The 15,117-nt window shown below is 40.4% G+C and overlaps 1 protein-coding gene across 2 annotated transcripts in view; it reads left to right on the forward strand.

The window, feature by feature from the left end:
* Positions 1 to 15,117, forward strand: part of cyfip1 (cytoplasmic FMR1 interacting protein 1) — a 163,968-nt gene that overhangs the window by 25,121 nt on the left and 123,730 nt on the right. For both annotated transcript variants that reach the window (XM_067985776.1, XM_067985775.1), the window contains exons 2-4: positions 7,687 to 7,804; positions 12,893 to 13,016; positions 13,979 to 14,068. In XM_067985776.1, the coding sequence (XP_067841877.1) occupies positions 7,794 to 7,804; positions 12,893 to 13,016; positions 13,979 to 14,068 (225 nt within the window). In that variant the 5' untranslated portion in view covers positions 7,687 to 7,793. The remainder of the gene's footprint in view (positions 1 to 7,686; positions 7,805 to 12,892; positions 13,017 to 13,978; positions 14,069 to 15,117) is intronic.

A 15,117-nucleotide genomic window follows, 5' to 3' on the forward strand; every position in this document is an offset into this window, starting at 1 on the left:
CGATAAGGTGCTACATAAAAGGTTGTTACACAAAGTAAGGGCTCATGGGGTTGGGGTAACATTAGCGTGGATAGAGGATTGGTTAACTGACAGAAATCAGAGAGTAGGGATAAACGGGTCATTTTCAGGTTGGCACGCTGTAACTAGTGGGGTGTTGCAAGGATCTGTGATTGGACCTCGGCTATTTACAATCTATATTAATGACTTAGATGAAGGGACCGAGTGTAATGTATCCAATTTTGCTGATGATACAAAGCTAGGTGGGAAAGTAAGCTGTGAGGAGGATACAGAGTGCAAAGGGATATAGATAGTGTTGACCGGAGGTCACCGGTTACGGTTATTGGCTTAGTACAAAGAGAAGAGGAGTCAATTCTCTCTTAATTCTCAATTTGCTTTGTTAACGTTGTTAGATTATGTACATGTAGCTTATATGTCTGGTTAGATGTAGGCATGCAGTTTACAGCAGGTTATACAGTTTTATACCCAAACTAGGATTTAAACGCACACCCACTAGATTTCTCTGCCACTCTGGTCACAGAATAGAAAGGATATTATATTACCCGGAAAGGAGAGCTGACGCTGGCCAGGCGTTCCATTCTCTCTCTCTTGACGTCGTCTCCACGTCCCTGACGTAGGGTCTTCCACTTCCGCGATGGTTAGTCTCCGGAGTTTCGCACTGGCATCAAGCCTGCAATTCTTCATTCTTATCCCAAGTTTTATCTCTTCGAGCTGTGTTGTCTTTCTCCTGTTGGCTTAGATTTGCTCGAGTGGTCGGTGTCATCCCCTAATTGGCTCTGTTCCAAGGGGTTAGGTAGCATTACCTCATTACTCCTTTTCTAAATAAGGACTGGTGTCTCATCACATCCCCTTTGTCTCTTAGAAGCGTAGCTAATTCAAACTGGTTCCGGCCAGCCCAGACCAGTGACTGAACTCCAGGTTACTTCAGTTCAAAAGTTACTTTTGCCTGAGTGTTAGCAATTCGGAATAAACTCTAGTTTTTTTTGCAGCCCCTGGCCAACAATAGGTTAAGTGAGTGGGCAAGAAGGTGGCAGATGCAGTATAATGTTGGGAAATGTGATGTGGTTCACTTGGGTAGGAAGAATAGAAAAACAGAATATTTTTTAAATGGTGAGAAACTATTAAATGTTGGTGTTCAGAGGGATTTGGGTGTCCTCGTACAAGAAACACAAAATGTTTGCTTGCAGGTACTGCAAGCAATTAGGAAAGCAAATGGCATGTTGGCCTTTATTGCAAGGGGGTTGGAGTACAAGAGTAAGGAAGTCTTGCTACAATTGTACAGGGCTTTGGTGAGACCTCACCCTGGAGTACTGCGTACAGTTTTGGTCTCCTTATCTAAAGAAGGATATACTTGCCTCAGAGGTGGTGCAACGAAGGTTCACTAGATTAATTCCTGGATGAGAGGGTTATCCTATGAGGAAAGGTTGAGTAGAATGGGCGTATACTCTCTGGAGTTTAGAAGAATGAGAGGTGATCTCATTGAAACATATAAGATTCTGAGGGGGCTTGACAGGGTAGATGCTGATAGGTTGTTTCCCCTGGCTGGAAAGTCTAGGGGGCATTGTAGCAGGATATGAGATTGGCCATTTAAGAATTTCTTCACTCAGGGTTGTGAATCTTTAGAATTCTCTACCCCAGAGATCTGTGGATGCTGAGTCGTTGAATATATTCAAGGCTGAGATAAATTGATTTTTGGACTCTAGGGGAATCAAGGAATATGGGGATCGGGCAGGAAAGTGGAGTTGAGGTCAAAGACCAGCCATGATCTGATTAAATGGTGGAGCAGGCTCAAGGGGCCGTATGACCTACTCCTCCTATTTCTTATGTTCTTTAATTGCATTGTCTATTACTTGAATGTGATTATGATAATGTAAAAAGATGCAAGTTACAGTCATGCTGTGCTTTATGGAAATTACATTTTGCTTTTTTAATGCAAAGTGGTGACAAGAGTCTATAGTTTATATTCTGGCTGCAGTGAAATTTCAATGTAGCAAATGTGGGGATCATTGCACCATAGAATAACACTCATTTGATAAGGTTGTGCTGTTCAGGATCTTGATGCACACCTGGTTTAGCATAATTAAAAATGTAATTAGAGAATAATTCAAACCAAGTTGCAATGTGATTTTTTTTTAGTTTGAAAGTTTTGGAAATCAATTCCCAGTGGCCCATTAGTAGCACGGTCATCTGAGTCAGAAGGTGGTTAAAGCCCTTCTCCAGGAGTTGATGCAGGCTGACACTTCACTGCAATGCTGAGGGAGTGCTTTATTGTTGGAGATCTTGTCTTTCAGATAAGATGTTAAACGAAAGCTCCTCAGGTGGATATGAAAGATCCCATGGCACCTCATGAAGAACAGAGACAACTTATCTCATTGAAATATACAAAATTTTTACAGGGCTCGATAGGGTAGATGCAAGGAGAATGTTTCTCCTGGCTGGGGAGTCTAGAACCAGGGATCACAGTCTCAGAATAAGGCCATTTAGGATTGAGATGAGAAATTTCTTCACTCTGGGGTAGAGAATTCCAAAGATTCGCCACCCTCTGAGGGCTGTGAAGGCTCAGTCATTGAGTACATTCAAAACAGAGATCGATAGATTTCTAGATATTGAAGGCATCAAGGGATATGGGGATGGCGCAGGAAAATGGGTTGAGGTAGATGATCAGCCATGATCTTGCTGAAGCAGGCTCGAGGGGCCAGATTGCCTACTGCTGCTCCTATTTCTTATGTTCTTAGAGGGGTGTTCTCCCAGTGTTCAGGCCAACATCTATCCTATACTCTTCAACATCAAAACCGATTTAACTGGTAATTTAACTTGTCTATTGTTGGTGGGACCTTGCTGTGTGAAAATTGGCTGTCATGTTGCCTACAAAAATAATGGTGACGAGACTTCAAAAGTAATTAATTCGCTGTGAAGCTCTTTGGGACATCCTGAGGATGAGTAAAGCATCAAATAAATTCAGTTTTTTTTCCCCCTTTAGTGTACTGCCTAATGTGTTTGTGAGTTATGCAGGCTAAAACGATTTTTGATTTGGTTCTCAATCTAATAAGCTGTCCTCAACCAGGACAGCAGCAGGGGTGCTACAAATGGCTATAATGCCCATGGAATAGGGAGGAAATCAACTGGTTCTCCCTGGTGATTGCGGTCCAGTGACCAGATTGGACTCAGCTGTGATCCTTAGACAAAACTAATTTGTTGATACTCGTCAAACTCAATGAAAAGTGCTACTTGGCTAAATTACCAGAAGGCTAGTTGCACTCCTGGAACCATAGCCCAAATTTGAGACTGCACGCTCAGTAGTGGAAGATACTAACTTCAGTACTGCACTTAAAACTACTATTCTTCCATGTGCGAGCCTAGACAGTGAGTGTCAACAGGCTAATCAATCGTGAAATAGATCATACCTTCTCACTCGACATCCGCACGGGATTTGCTGGATCGCTATCACGATTGGATCATACTGTGCCCTTTCCTAGCCCAGGGACTTTGAGGCCATTGTAGCACCCCAAATGCTGTCTTGGCTGAGAGCTAATTAACGTACAACAGTAATTGAACCTGAGAGCTCTGTATTGAAGAATTCTATGAATCTTTGGGGACACCAATCTTAAAGTGCAAATATACAACTTAAAGTTCAATATACAATGCTGTCAGTGCAAATTTGTTTTTTTACATTAAAAAAAATAGAATGCACAGTTGGTGTCTGCACTTATGATTCAGGTATTATAAGATGCTGATTTTGGTACTGATGAAGATGACTGAACACACCTTCATTTTTAAATCAGTAAACTTTTCATCCGTTTGAGGAGAACAAAGAGGATGCAGACCCTTCTCTCTTTTCTTATTCCATGTTGGGCCCATCTCTAAGCCATTTAACATTTTGAATCCATGAGTGACCAAGAGATGGTATCGGGCCCAAAGAGTTTTCTCAACATTTGAAGCAAAGATTCAACACCTAGGGCAGGTTTGGTTTGCTTTGTCATCCATTTTGTTGACTGCTGTAAGGCAAGTAGTAAAGGCTTACCTTCTGTCTGTGATGGTGTACGCAAGGTCCACAGAGCTTTATTAGAGCACTTGAATGTTATACAATTGTGTCCTGCATGATGCAGTGACAAGGCTCTATCCTTTTGCTCTGAACAATGTGCAGTGGCAGGCCACCCAACTGTGGGAGGGCATCACTGGCAATCCTGATCTTGTTAGTACCAGTCATGCACTTCCATCAGAGGTTGCTGGATAGTGATCAAGTTGTAACCCTGACTCTCTTTGTATGCCGCCCACCCCGCAAAATCAAACCCAGGGATCAATTGTAGCACACTTCTGTATGGCTCAACTACTCACTACCTTAAACAGCTGAACCACAGGGAGAGCCTAAGTTTTGTTCTTAATGGCTAAAATCCCAGTTTCTAAAAGGAAGGTCCCTTGTAAGTAACTGTTTGAAGTGCTCAAGCTAGTTCTCTAATTTTTGAGATACTGTATTAGGCAGTTGACTTTTTAAAAAAGTTGAATGTGCTTTTGTTATTTGTATATAGGGATATAAATATGTAGTGCTATATTTGGGCCCTAAAAGAAATACAAGCATTGGTTCTTGTAGAGGCAAACCATAAACAGATTGGAGTTCAGCAGGGAGGGGTTGATTTCCTGAGTTTGAATTCATGATGTGCATCAGTACATATCCGGTAGAAAATCAGATACCGTGAAGTAATTCTTTGCCTGCATTAATTCAAGTTTAAGCAGTTAGGCTTTTTGTTTTACAATCTGGCTGAAATTGTCATTATCTGCTGCTCATATTGTCTCTACTGAACTGTCTCAGCAGCTTATATCACATTCTATTGGAAATATTTGGTAGAGTGCCAGGCTTGAGATTTTACTATTCTATGATGAATACCACCATTACTGACTTGAATTCTGTTGATAACAAATGCCTTTCAACTAGGGAATTAGGTGCTTCTCAGGTAATTAAAACAAATGGCTGTACCTTTATCTTGGCCTTCTTAGTGTTTCTGAACTTATAGATTCAAAGTCATGCAAATTTTAATAATGTAGTAAAGTCATCAGCCGTCATAGGAACATAGGAACAGGAGTAGGCCATTCAGCCCCTCGTGCCTGCTCCGCCATTTGATAAGATCATGGCTGATCTGTGATCTAGCTCCATATGCCTGCCTTTGGCCCATATCCCTTAATACCTTTGGTTGCCAAAAAGCTATCTATCTCAGATTTAAATTTAGCAATTGAGCTAGTATCTATTGCTGTTTGCGGAAGAGAGTTCCAAACTTCTACCACCTTTTGTGTGCAGAAATGTTTTCTAATCTCACTCCTGAAAGGTTTGGCTCTAATTTTTAGACTGCGCCCCCTACTCCTAGAATCCCCAACCAGCGGAAATAGTTTCTCTCTATCCACCCTATCCGTTCTCCTTAATATCTTATAAACTTCGATCAGATCACCCCTTAACCTTCTAAACTCCTGAGAATACAACCCCAATTTGTGTAATCTCTCCTCGTAACTTAACCCTTGAAGTCCAGGTATAATTAGTAAACCTACGCTGCACTCCCTCCAAGGCCAATATGTCCTTCCGAAGGTGCGGTGCCCAGAACTGCTCACAGTACTCCAGGTGCGGTCTAACCAGAGTTTTGTATAACTGCAGCATAACTTCTGCCCCCTTGTACTCCAGTCCTCTAGATATAAAGGCCAGCATTCCATTAGCCTTATTGATTATTTTCTGCACCTGTTCATGACACTTCAATGATCTATGTACCTTGTAGTCTTTGTATTACTACCCGGAATAGCTCTGATTTATAGAAATACATAGAAGTTACAGCATAGAAACAGGACATTCGGCCCAACCATTCCTTTGATGTCCACACGTGAGCAAATCGTTCTAATCACGTTTACCCACCCTGTTCCCATATCCCTTCAACCTCTTTTCCTTCATCCAATTATCCAATCTAATCTTGAATGTTGGCATAGTTTCTGTCTCAGTCACTAATGTTGGAAATGAATTCTACAGCCTCACAACTCTGTAAAAATAAGTTTGTTCTGCCCTCTGTGTTCTATACCTCTTACACTGTACATGGATGTTAACTTTCTGTGTTTCGTGGACAAGGATACCGAAATCTCTCTGAACACCAACATGTAATAGTTTCTCACCATTTAAAAAAATATTCTTTTTTTTCTGTTCTTCCTACCAAAGTGAATGACTTCACATTTCCTCACATTATACTCCATCTGCCACCTTCTGCCCACTCACTTAACCTGTCTATATCCCTCTGCAGACTCTTTATGTCCTCCTCACAGCTTACTTTCCCACCTAGCTTTTTATCATCAGCAAACCTTACACTCGGTCCCTTCATCTAAGTCATTAATATAGATTGTAAATAGCTGAGACCCAAGCACTGATCCTTGCGCCACCCCACTAGTTGCAGCCTGCCAACCTGAAAATGACCCGTTTATTCCTACTCTCTGTTTTCTGTCCGTTAACCAATCCTCTATCCATGCTAATATATTACTCCCAATCCCATGAGCCCTTATCTTGTATAACAATTTCTTGTGTGGCACCTTTATTGAATGCCTTTTGAAAATCCAAATATACTACATCCACTGGTTTCCCTTTACCTACCCTGCTAGTTACATCCTCAAAAAACTCTAATAGATTTGTCAAATGCAATTTCCCTTTCATAAAACCATGTTATACCAGGCAGCATCCTGCTGAATCTGTGCTGTACCTCTCTAAAACCTCAATACCCTTCTCAATACTGAACACAGTACACTAATCAAGATCTTAAGGTTTTATATAGGCTCATCAGTACTCTTGGCTGTTATAGTCTATATCCCGTGATAAAACCCAGAATTTCATTATCCTTTTTTTTACAGCTGTATCAACCTGAGGTGCTGTATTTAATGTCTTGTGAATCTGTACCTCCAAAACCCTCTGCTCTTCCACAACATCAAGGATACTTCCATTCAGAGTTTAATAACTGCTCTTTCTTTTACCAAAACTACTGACATTGAAATCCATCGGCCACTTTTTAGTCCATTTCCCCCATCTGATCAATGTCCCATTGCAGCTCCCTGTGGTCTTTTAAAGAATTAACTATACCACCTATTTTGGGAGCATCTGCTAATTTTGACACAACGCCTCTAGGCCTAAACCAAATCACTGATATACACAGTGAACAGAAGTGGCCCCAGAATTAAATTCTGTGGGACTACCCACGTCCAACCACTCTGAATATCTGCCCTTAACTCCTACTGTATGCTTTCTCCCTTCTAACCAATTTTTAAGCCAGTTTGTTATCCTCTCCCCCTCTTCCCCCCCCAGCCCCCAATTCCATACCCCTTACTCTTTAATAATCTCATTTTGGACTCGCAGCTAAAATGTGACTCATGAATTTTGGCAAATATTGAAATGGCTGTGGATACAAGAATGAGCAGTGGACCACAGCTTGAAATTGGGGTTATTGACAATAATTCTCAGGCTGCTGAAATGTTGCAATGATCCAAAACAATCATGGATTTCAACCAGGTTTGTTTTGCTTAATGTGCTTGTCTCCAAGCTACTTGTTGAGCTCTTTTGGCGATCTTGCATTTTGAATCAATTTATAGCTGGAATCTTAAGTTAAAACCCAGTATCTGGTGGTGCCACTGCTTACAGTCTCACATTTTCCTCCAATTCAGGCAGGTGAGCAAGAGACTGTTTCACGGATAAACAGAAGGCACCATTTTCCTTAATCAAGACACAGAGCAAGAAACAGCTCGAGAAGATACTGCTAGCAGCAGGGAAAATGTCAGAGGAGTAAGTAGATATCAAATTTTGCAAACTTGTCACAGATAATACAAAATCTTAATTCACGATTAACATTTTCAATTTTGGAAAATATTGCAAATTTGCTTAATGGTTCCTGTTCATGCCAAGTTAAAAATGGGCCCTGAAAATGCTTGGACTTCCTGGTGCACTTTTGCTATAACTCTAGCCACAGTGCAGTGGAAAACCTAAGCTATGGCCTGGCACCCCGCGTATCCAGGTCCTGAACTTCGCTGAAAATTTCCGGGGCTCTTTGCCAGGAAGGGGGGGATGGGTAGAGCTGCAAGAACCCCCATTCACCTCAAATAGGGTTCCCTTGCCTCACAGTGGGACAAGTCGGAGTGTGGAGTACATCATTGTGAGTTCCCACTTCCTTAGCCTCCATGGACGTCACCCTGAGATTTGAAACCAATACACTGTGAAATAAGTGGAAAGGAAGTCAATTTAAAAAAATAAATTACCCCCTCATCAGGATTCCAGGCTGCTACCCTGGCCTGGATCCTCCCTCCCTCCCTCACGTGGGGCTCACTTGCATCGTTATGGATACTGGTTTACTTCATTTCACTTGGCTGTTCAACCTTTCTTCCCCCTACCCTCTCAAAGCAGCCTTTGGCGTTTCCAAACTCTGTGGACTGCTGGACACCCAAGATGTGCCAATAGTGATGCAAGTACCCAACAGGCCGATGCTAATTGGGTGCCTTCCCACTAACCCAGTAGATTCTGGCAAGGCCAATGCTGAAGAGCGCAATCCCAGCACAGCTGTTGGGATTGTGACCCCTTGCAAATTGGAGGCCAGGCAGTACATGGTAATAGAAATGATGTTTGGCTTGCTATTTGAACTATTAGGGGGAACCAAATCTTTTTCATGCTAATATTTTCAAAATCTTAAGTACTTTTGTCAACTTCCTTGATGACGGAAAATTATACAGAGATAATTAGCACACAAAAAGCACGTTAGTACAGAGTTATCATGTTATGAATACATATCATTCTCCATATTTGTATTGTTTCCATCAACATTTAAGACTTTTCTACTTTAACACAGGTTGAAGAAAGGATTTACCAATACATAAACTATCAAGGAAAAGCACTGAGATGCCGAGCAGACAGTCGCTATCTCGACTTTAATTATAGCATCTAGTTAGACGATCTGCCCTGGGCCCCAGTGAATAACCATCACTGAGTAGCTAAATACTGTTTAGTGATGCTACCAAAACAAAATGGATAACTATCCAGAATGATAAAACTACAAAAATAGCAACAAGAAAGCTTTTCTCTTTACAGGGAGCAAGTACATATTGATGGAAACAGAATTTTAATTTTTGACCTGTTTCTCTCCTATGTGCTTTCTTTTGCCATTCATGACCTATTTCTCATCTCCCCTCCCATGGGGTACTGGGAGAGAGCTGTTCAAACAAAGACACATAATCTCTCAGTGCTGATGTTCTTTAATTTACTAGCGTGCAGCAAACGATTGTAGAGCTGTTTGGTGGGCTAACAGGAAGAAGAGGTGTTTTCCCGCTGCCTTGTGTTCCCTTTCAGGACCCATAAAACGTTGGGTCCTGGTTGCTGCCCAAGGTATAGGGGTTGCCATGTTTAGATTGTTGCATACTGTTGGCAGTGGGAGTACTGACCCATTACCAATACAAAAGCAATTTAAAGTGGTGTCTGCAGACACCCTCCTGTTCTTGATTCAGTGTTATAACTGATAATTGAACTAGATTATCAATAATAGTGGTTTCACTGTACTGTGACAAAACTAATGCATGCTTCTGTCAAAACTATTTCCTTTTTGCTGAAGAACTGTATTTCTTCTTAAGTAGAATGTTTGAAAATGGTATTTATACAGTTCACCATTCAGTGGCATAATTATCAGCGATATTGGTATAAGTTTTATAAAGGAGCCCACTAGGAATGATATGATTAGAGTGGCTACTTGAAACAGCTTGAACTGCGACTACATCAGCACAGCATAGAAAAAGAATGAACTTGCATTTATAGCATCCTACAAGGTGGCTTCTTGAGTTCCTTTCAGTAATTATTTTCAAGTATTTAAGTGGTGCAGTCTTTATACACATGCAGTGTTAAATGGTGCAATTGAAACAATTGAATTCGAGTGAGTTGGATAGCTGTCTTCATTCAGGAATTTATGGCTTGTAATCCTGTCATTCCTGAAGGAAAACAAATCATGCCATGATGATCACATTTATTGGTAATGTCAGCTCCACCCTATTAAACTATTGGGTTCCCTTTGCTGGCAAGAGTAGCAAAATGTGGCCTTGGGAAACGTAGAGAAACTGAAAACAGGAATAGACCAACATTATAAAGTAATTCTATGACGAGCCCTTTTTTGAGGATCAGTTGACCTTTCAGCATTTCGTGTTTTAACACGTTATGTGTTCCTCATTGCAGTTCATTTGCTTCCGTATTTATCTTTATTTCCAAATAAGTCAAAATGTCTACAGGGAAAAATCTTAGGGACTTGGTCCCTTTTAAGATATTATTGCATTTTAATGGCATTGACTGAATTTCAGTTCTATTTGACAAACTTCCCATTGGTTTAGTATTCGCAACCCCTCCTTTCTCCTATTTTTAACACTGGTCCAGCCTGCTAGAATTGTGGTCACAAGGAAGTACCGAGCTTCAAATATTTGTCATTCCAAAATTGACTGGGTGTTTGATTCTTTAGATATACTGAATGGGTCTCTGAATTTTCAGCAAGATGTTATAACATAGGTCCAAAGTTCATCCATCGGTACAAAAAAAATCCGGCCGTAAGTTTTTATTTACCTGACCAGTGCAACATGTTAGCTAAACTATATGAAGAATGGCTAATGAACATTGTCTTTTTGCCTTCTGGAACCTTTAATCCAGCATAGACAGATTGGTATTTAGATTTCCTCCTACATCGAAATGGTTTGATCAGTCTTAACCAAGTTCCTTTTGTCTGTTAACTCTTCGCACAAAATTGCTTCTAATTTGGCATCAAATTGGTAGTCTCACTTGGGTGTTGCAAGAGTGGCTGGTGAGTGGAATTGAAAAAGCAAATGGGTGCATTAGAGGGTATTTTTGAGAGTTTAAGACTTCTCTGGGTTAGAACCAATTCCGGCCAACAAAATGTTCAGTTGTGTATAATTCTGTGCACTGAGTGAGAGACCATATGGTTGATCAGTAGCTTGTGCGAATTTCCTGGTTGATCTATGCATCAAAGCGCTAAACAGCTTGTTTTTATGCAGATGAATTCTAAGTGTGTAAAGATAGCAAGTTGTACATTGTTGCATGTTTGTTTTAGAAAGAAAAACGTAGAATTACAAAGCTAATTGCTAATTGAAATGTAATGAAAATGGCTTTTTAAGTTGAGAGAAACTTCAGGTGAATGAGGTAAATGCTTATGTCTGGTTACAATGGGCTGAATCTTGCTGGAAGAATAACGGCGTGTTAACAGGGCACACCGTTATTAATGCACACATCAGCCTGCAAGTTCAGAGGATTAAGTGATACGCCGTGAGTTGCAAATCTCCAGAACTCGCTGGTCGATTTACGCCGCTCTCCTGAACGGCATCTCTCCCTTAGCCGACCCGTCATTTTTAAGAACTTGCTGGATTTGCACATTAATTGCCCATTAAACTTGACGCAGAAAACTAGGGCTGGTGGCTGGCATACAGTACAAAAGTATGGAAGTCATGATGGACCTTTATAAAACATTGATTCGGCCAAAGCTGGAGTATTGTGTCCAGTTCTAGGCACCACACTTTAGGAAAGATGTGAAGGCCATAGAAAGGGTGCATAAGAGATTTACTAGAATGATTCCAGGGATGAGGGACTTTAGTTACGTGGATAGACTGAAGAAGCTGGGGATGCTCTCCTTGGAATAGAGACAGTTGCAAGGAGATTTGATGGAGGTATTTAAAATTATGAAGGGTCTAGACAGAGTAGATGGAGAGAAACTGTTCCCATTGGCGGAAGGGTCAAGGACCAGAGGACATAGAATTAAGGTGATTGGCAAAAGAACCGAAGATGACGTGAGGAAAAACGTTTTTACGCAGCATTATATCAGCTGCACTCACTGGACCCCTTGCCAGCATGCTGGTAAATAATGTTTTGTGAAATGACATAAAAGACAATAAACAGCTGTTTGTTTGCTTAAGGCAGCAGCTAAATTTATTGGTTCTCCTGACATTCATAAACACTTCAAGTTTTGCTGTTGTGATTTGTAATGTATCATCAGAACCGCTCAGTTGAATTACTTACTGTCTTGTAATTCCCTGCCAGGCATCCATTATCCTATCTGAACTGTCCAACAGAGTTCATTTGCATTAAATATGATGGTTTCTTTATCGGTCCCTCAGGAGTTCCTGTTCATCAACCTTCTCCTACTATGGGTCTGACTCATCACTTTGCCTAAAAAATAAAGTTAGCTAAAACAATAATGAAATTTGTGAATGTTAATTGAATTGGATCAACTTTTAATGTGCATATAATAAAATAGATGACATAAACACACACTATAATTAAATGTGTACATTTTTGTATAAAATGCATAACAAAAAACATACTATATCTATTTATATAGTCTTTAGTTTTTTTTTGGAAAAATGATTTCCAGCAGGAAATGACACTACAGAACACTGGTCATTTTAACTTGCGATTTGCCTGGCCTTATGATGTATCTTCCAGTCAAGCTCATTGTGTATTGAACCCATTTTGTAAGCACAGTGAGTGAATTCATTCTTCGAGTGATGCACATAAGTTTTGTGACAGTCTCAATTAGGTATCTAATAGAATGGAACCTGCGTGTATATTCATACGCCAGAGCCATTAGATGGGCTTAATGCTGCCTTGAATTTAAAGTTGATTCCTAGTTATTACTAGTAAAGGAGAGGAGGAAACATTATTACACTGTACGTTTCCCATCAGCCTGATTATATTAAACAAAACTACTTGTTACTAATGATTCCCTTTTTGTGACCATATTTATGAATAGAAATTCACATAGTGTGAAGTTGGCATTGCAAGGTAAGTGATATGAATTAAGATGGCTATACAATGTAATTTTCCATTTAATTTTTTTCCCTTCAGAGGAGGCATGACTGCACAAGTGACCTTGGAAGATGCCCTGTCCAACGTTGACCTGTTGGAAGACCTACCGTTGCCTGACCAACAGCCTTGCATCGAACCACCACCTTCATCACTATTGTACCAAGTAAGAAGATATTGAACAAATGCTATTCCTGCTTAATACATGGAGACCAAAAAATGGCACGTGGGCGAGCAGTGGGAATAGTTTTGACTTGGACAAGCTTTTGGGCTGAAAGCCCTCTCCCTTTCTTCCCTCGCTCCCTCTCCCTTTCTTCCCTCGTGCCCCCTCCTTTCAAGTTCAGTCCACTGTCTGCTGAATTAGCTGATCTGAGTGGCATGGCGGAATAATAGTTCAGAATGTTACAGTTGACTTCAGTGCCATGTGTTGGCGAGGGGAGGAAAAATCAACAGGGATTCCTCCTGTCATTTGCTCTTCATTGACCCATGCCAGAAAGCATGTATGCCTGCTGTGGACATGGGAAAACTTTTCTCTGGTTGCAGTGTGTAGTGACGTAATAAACAGGCACTTTTTGAATGCATTTATAAAATTGCTACATCTTGCGACCAGAGCAATTCTTCCCCCATGATTGGGCTCATTTGTGCTGCCCTTCACAGTTGAATAACCTGACACAGTCTATGTTCATATCTGAAGACTGGCCCTTGGATGAGGTACTGCAGGGCTACTGGCGTTCATCAAACCATACTACAGTTTAAAAAAAAATGATGCCTTCAGATGCGGAGGGAGAAAGGAACCCTCACGGTGCCTCTCTGAATATCAGCTTTAAAGTATGTCAGCCAATGACTAAGATGTAAGTGTGTGTGTATATATCTCTTTTTATAATATTCAACAGAGCACAGATACTCCTTTTAAATGTGGTTCTGTGCTAGCTCATTAACTTGGCAAATGTAGTCATCTCTACAGTGACAATTGGCAGTTTGTAATTTAGTGTCAACTGTGTGTAGTTAAGTATGTAGCACTTTAGGGAGTGAAACAGGAGTTTGTTGAGCAAATTGAGATGCAAGTTTGTTCAATGTTTAACTTAATGTAATTCTTGTTCTGACAGAATAACCGTTTTCTCTCTCTAGCCAAACTTCAACACCAACTTTGAAGACAGGAATGCATTTGTTACAGGCATTGCAAGATACATTGAACAAGCAACAGTTCATTCTAGCATGGTAATGTAGATCTCTTGTAGCAAAATTTATGTTCTGCATCCTGCTGTGTAGTTGTCCTTTGGGTCTAAGACATGATTTGTGGCAACACAGGATTGACATTGCATCTTGATTCTTTTGAATATTTACACGCATTTTGTGGCAAATTTCCAAATGTGAACAGGACAACTATTATTTCTAAGAATTATTATTTCTGATCCTATATCAGAAAATATGATTTCTGTAGAATTACATAGCATTACAACACAGGAAATGACACCAGTCTTCGTTGGTGATTATCCTCCATATGAGCTGTAGTCCTGATACCATGTGCTCCCCCTGTTCCTATATCCCTTTATGCCCATTTTTTTCAACCACCAAAATAAGCTTTTCTTAAATAATGACATGGTTTTTTTCTTCAGTGACTAACTCAGGTAGTGTATCCCACAGCCTCACAACCCTCTGTAAAACATTTTTTTTCAAAATCTATTACACTTAATCTTATGCCTGTGTTCCCTCATTCTAGATTCTTCAACCATTGGAAACAGTTTGTTTCTATTTACCCTTTTCCATCTCTTCATAATTTTAAATACGTCTATCAAATCAGTGTAATTTCCTCTGATTTGCCCCTCAAATTTAAACTTGAGCTGTACTTTGGGACTGCAAAACTGACAGCTTGGCTCAATGGTAGTACTCTCATTTGAGTCAGAAGGTTGTAGGTTCAAATCCCAGACCAGACTTGAACATATAATCTAACTGACATTTCAGTTTAGTCCTGTGGGCATTCTGTGTCTCTAGAGAAGCTATCTTTCAGATGAGACATGAGACTGCCTGTTCAGATGGACTTAAAAAATGTCCTTGGTACTATTTGAAAAGTAGGAAGTTCTCCTACTGTCCTGGCCAACACTTATCTCACACCACTAAAACAAATTAACTGGTCATTTATCTCATTTGTGTGACCTGCTGTGTGCAAAATTGCTGTTGGCTGTGACAACACTTCAAAAGTAATTTATAGGCTGTGAAATGTTTTGAGATTCTCTGAGGATGTGAAGATGCTATTTTTATGCAAGTTT

The sequence above is a fragment of the Heptranchias perlo genome, chromosome 6, assembly GCF_035084215.1.
Source record: "Heptranchias perlo isolate sHepPer1 chromosome 6, sHepPer1.hap1, whole genome shotgun sequence".
NCBI lineage: Eukaryota > Metazoa > Chordata > Chondrichthyes > Hexanchiformes > Hexanchidae > Heptranchias > Heptranchias perlo.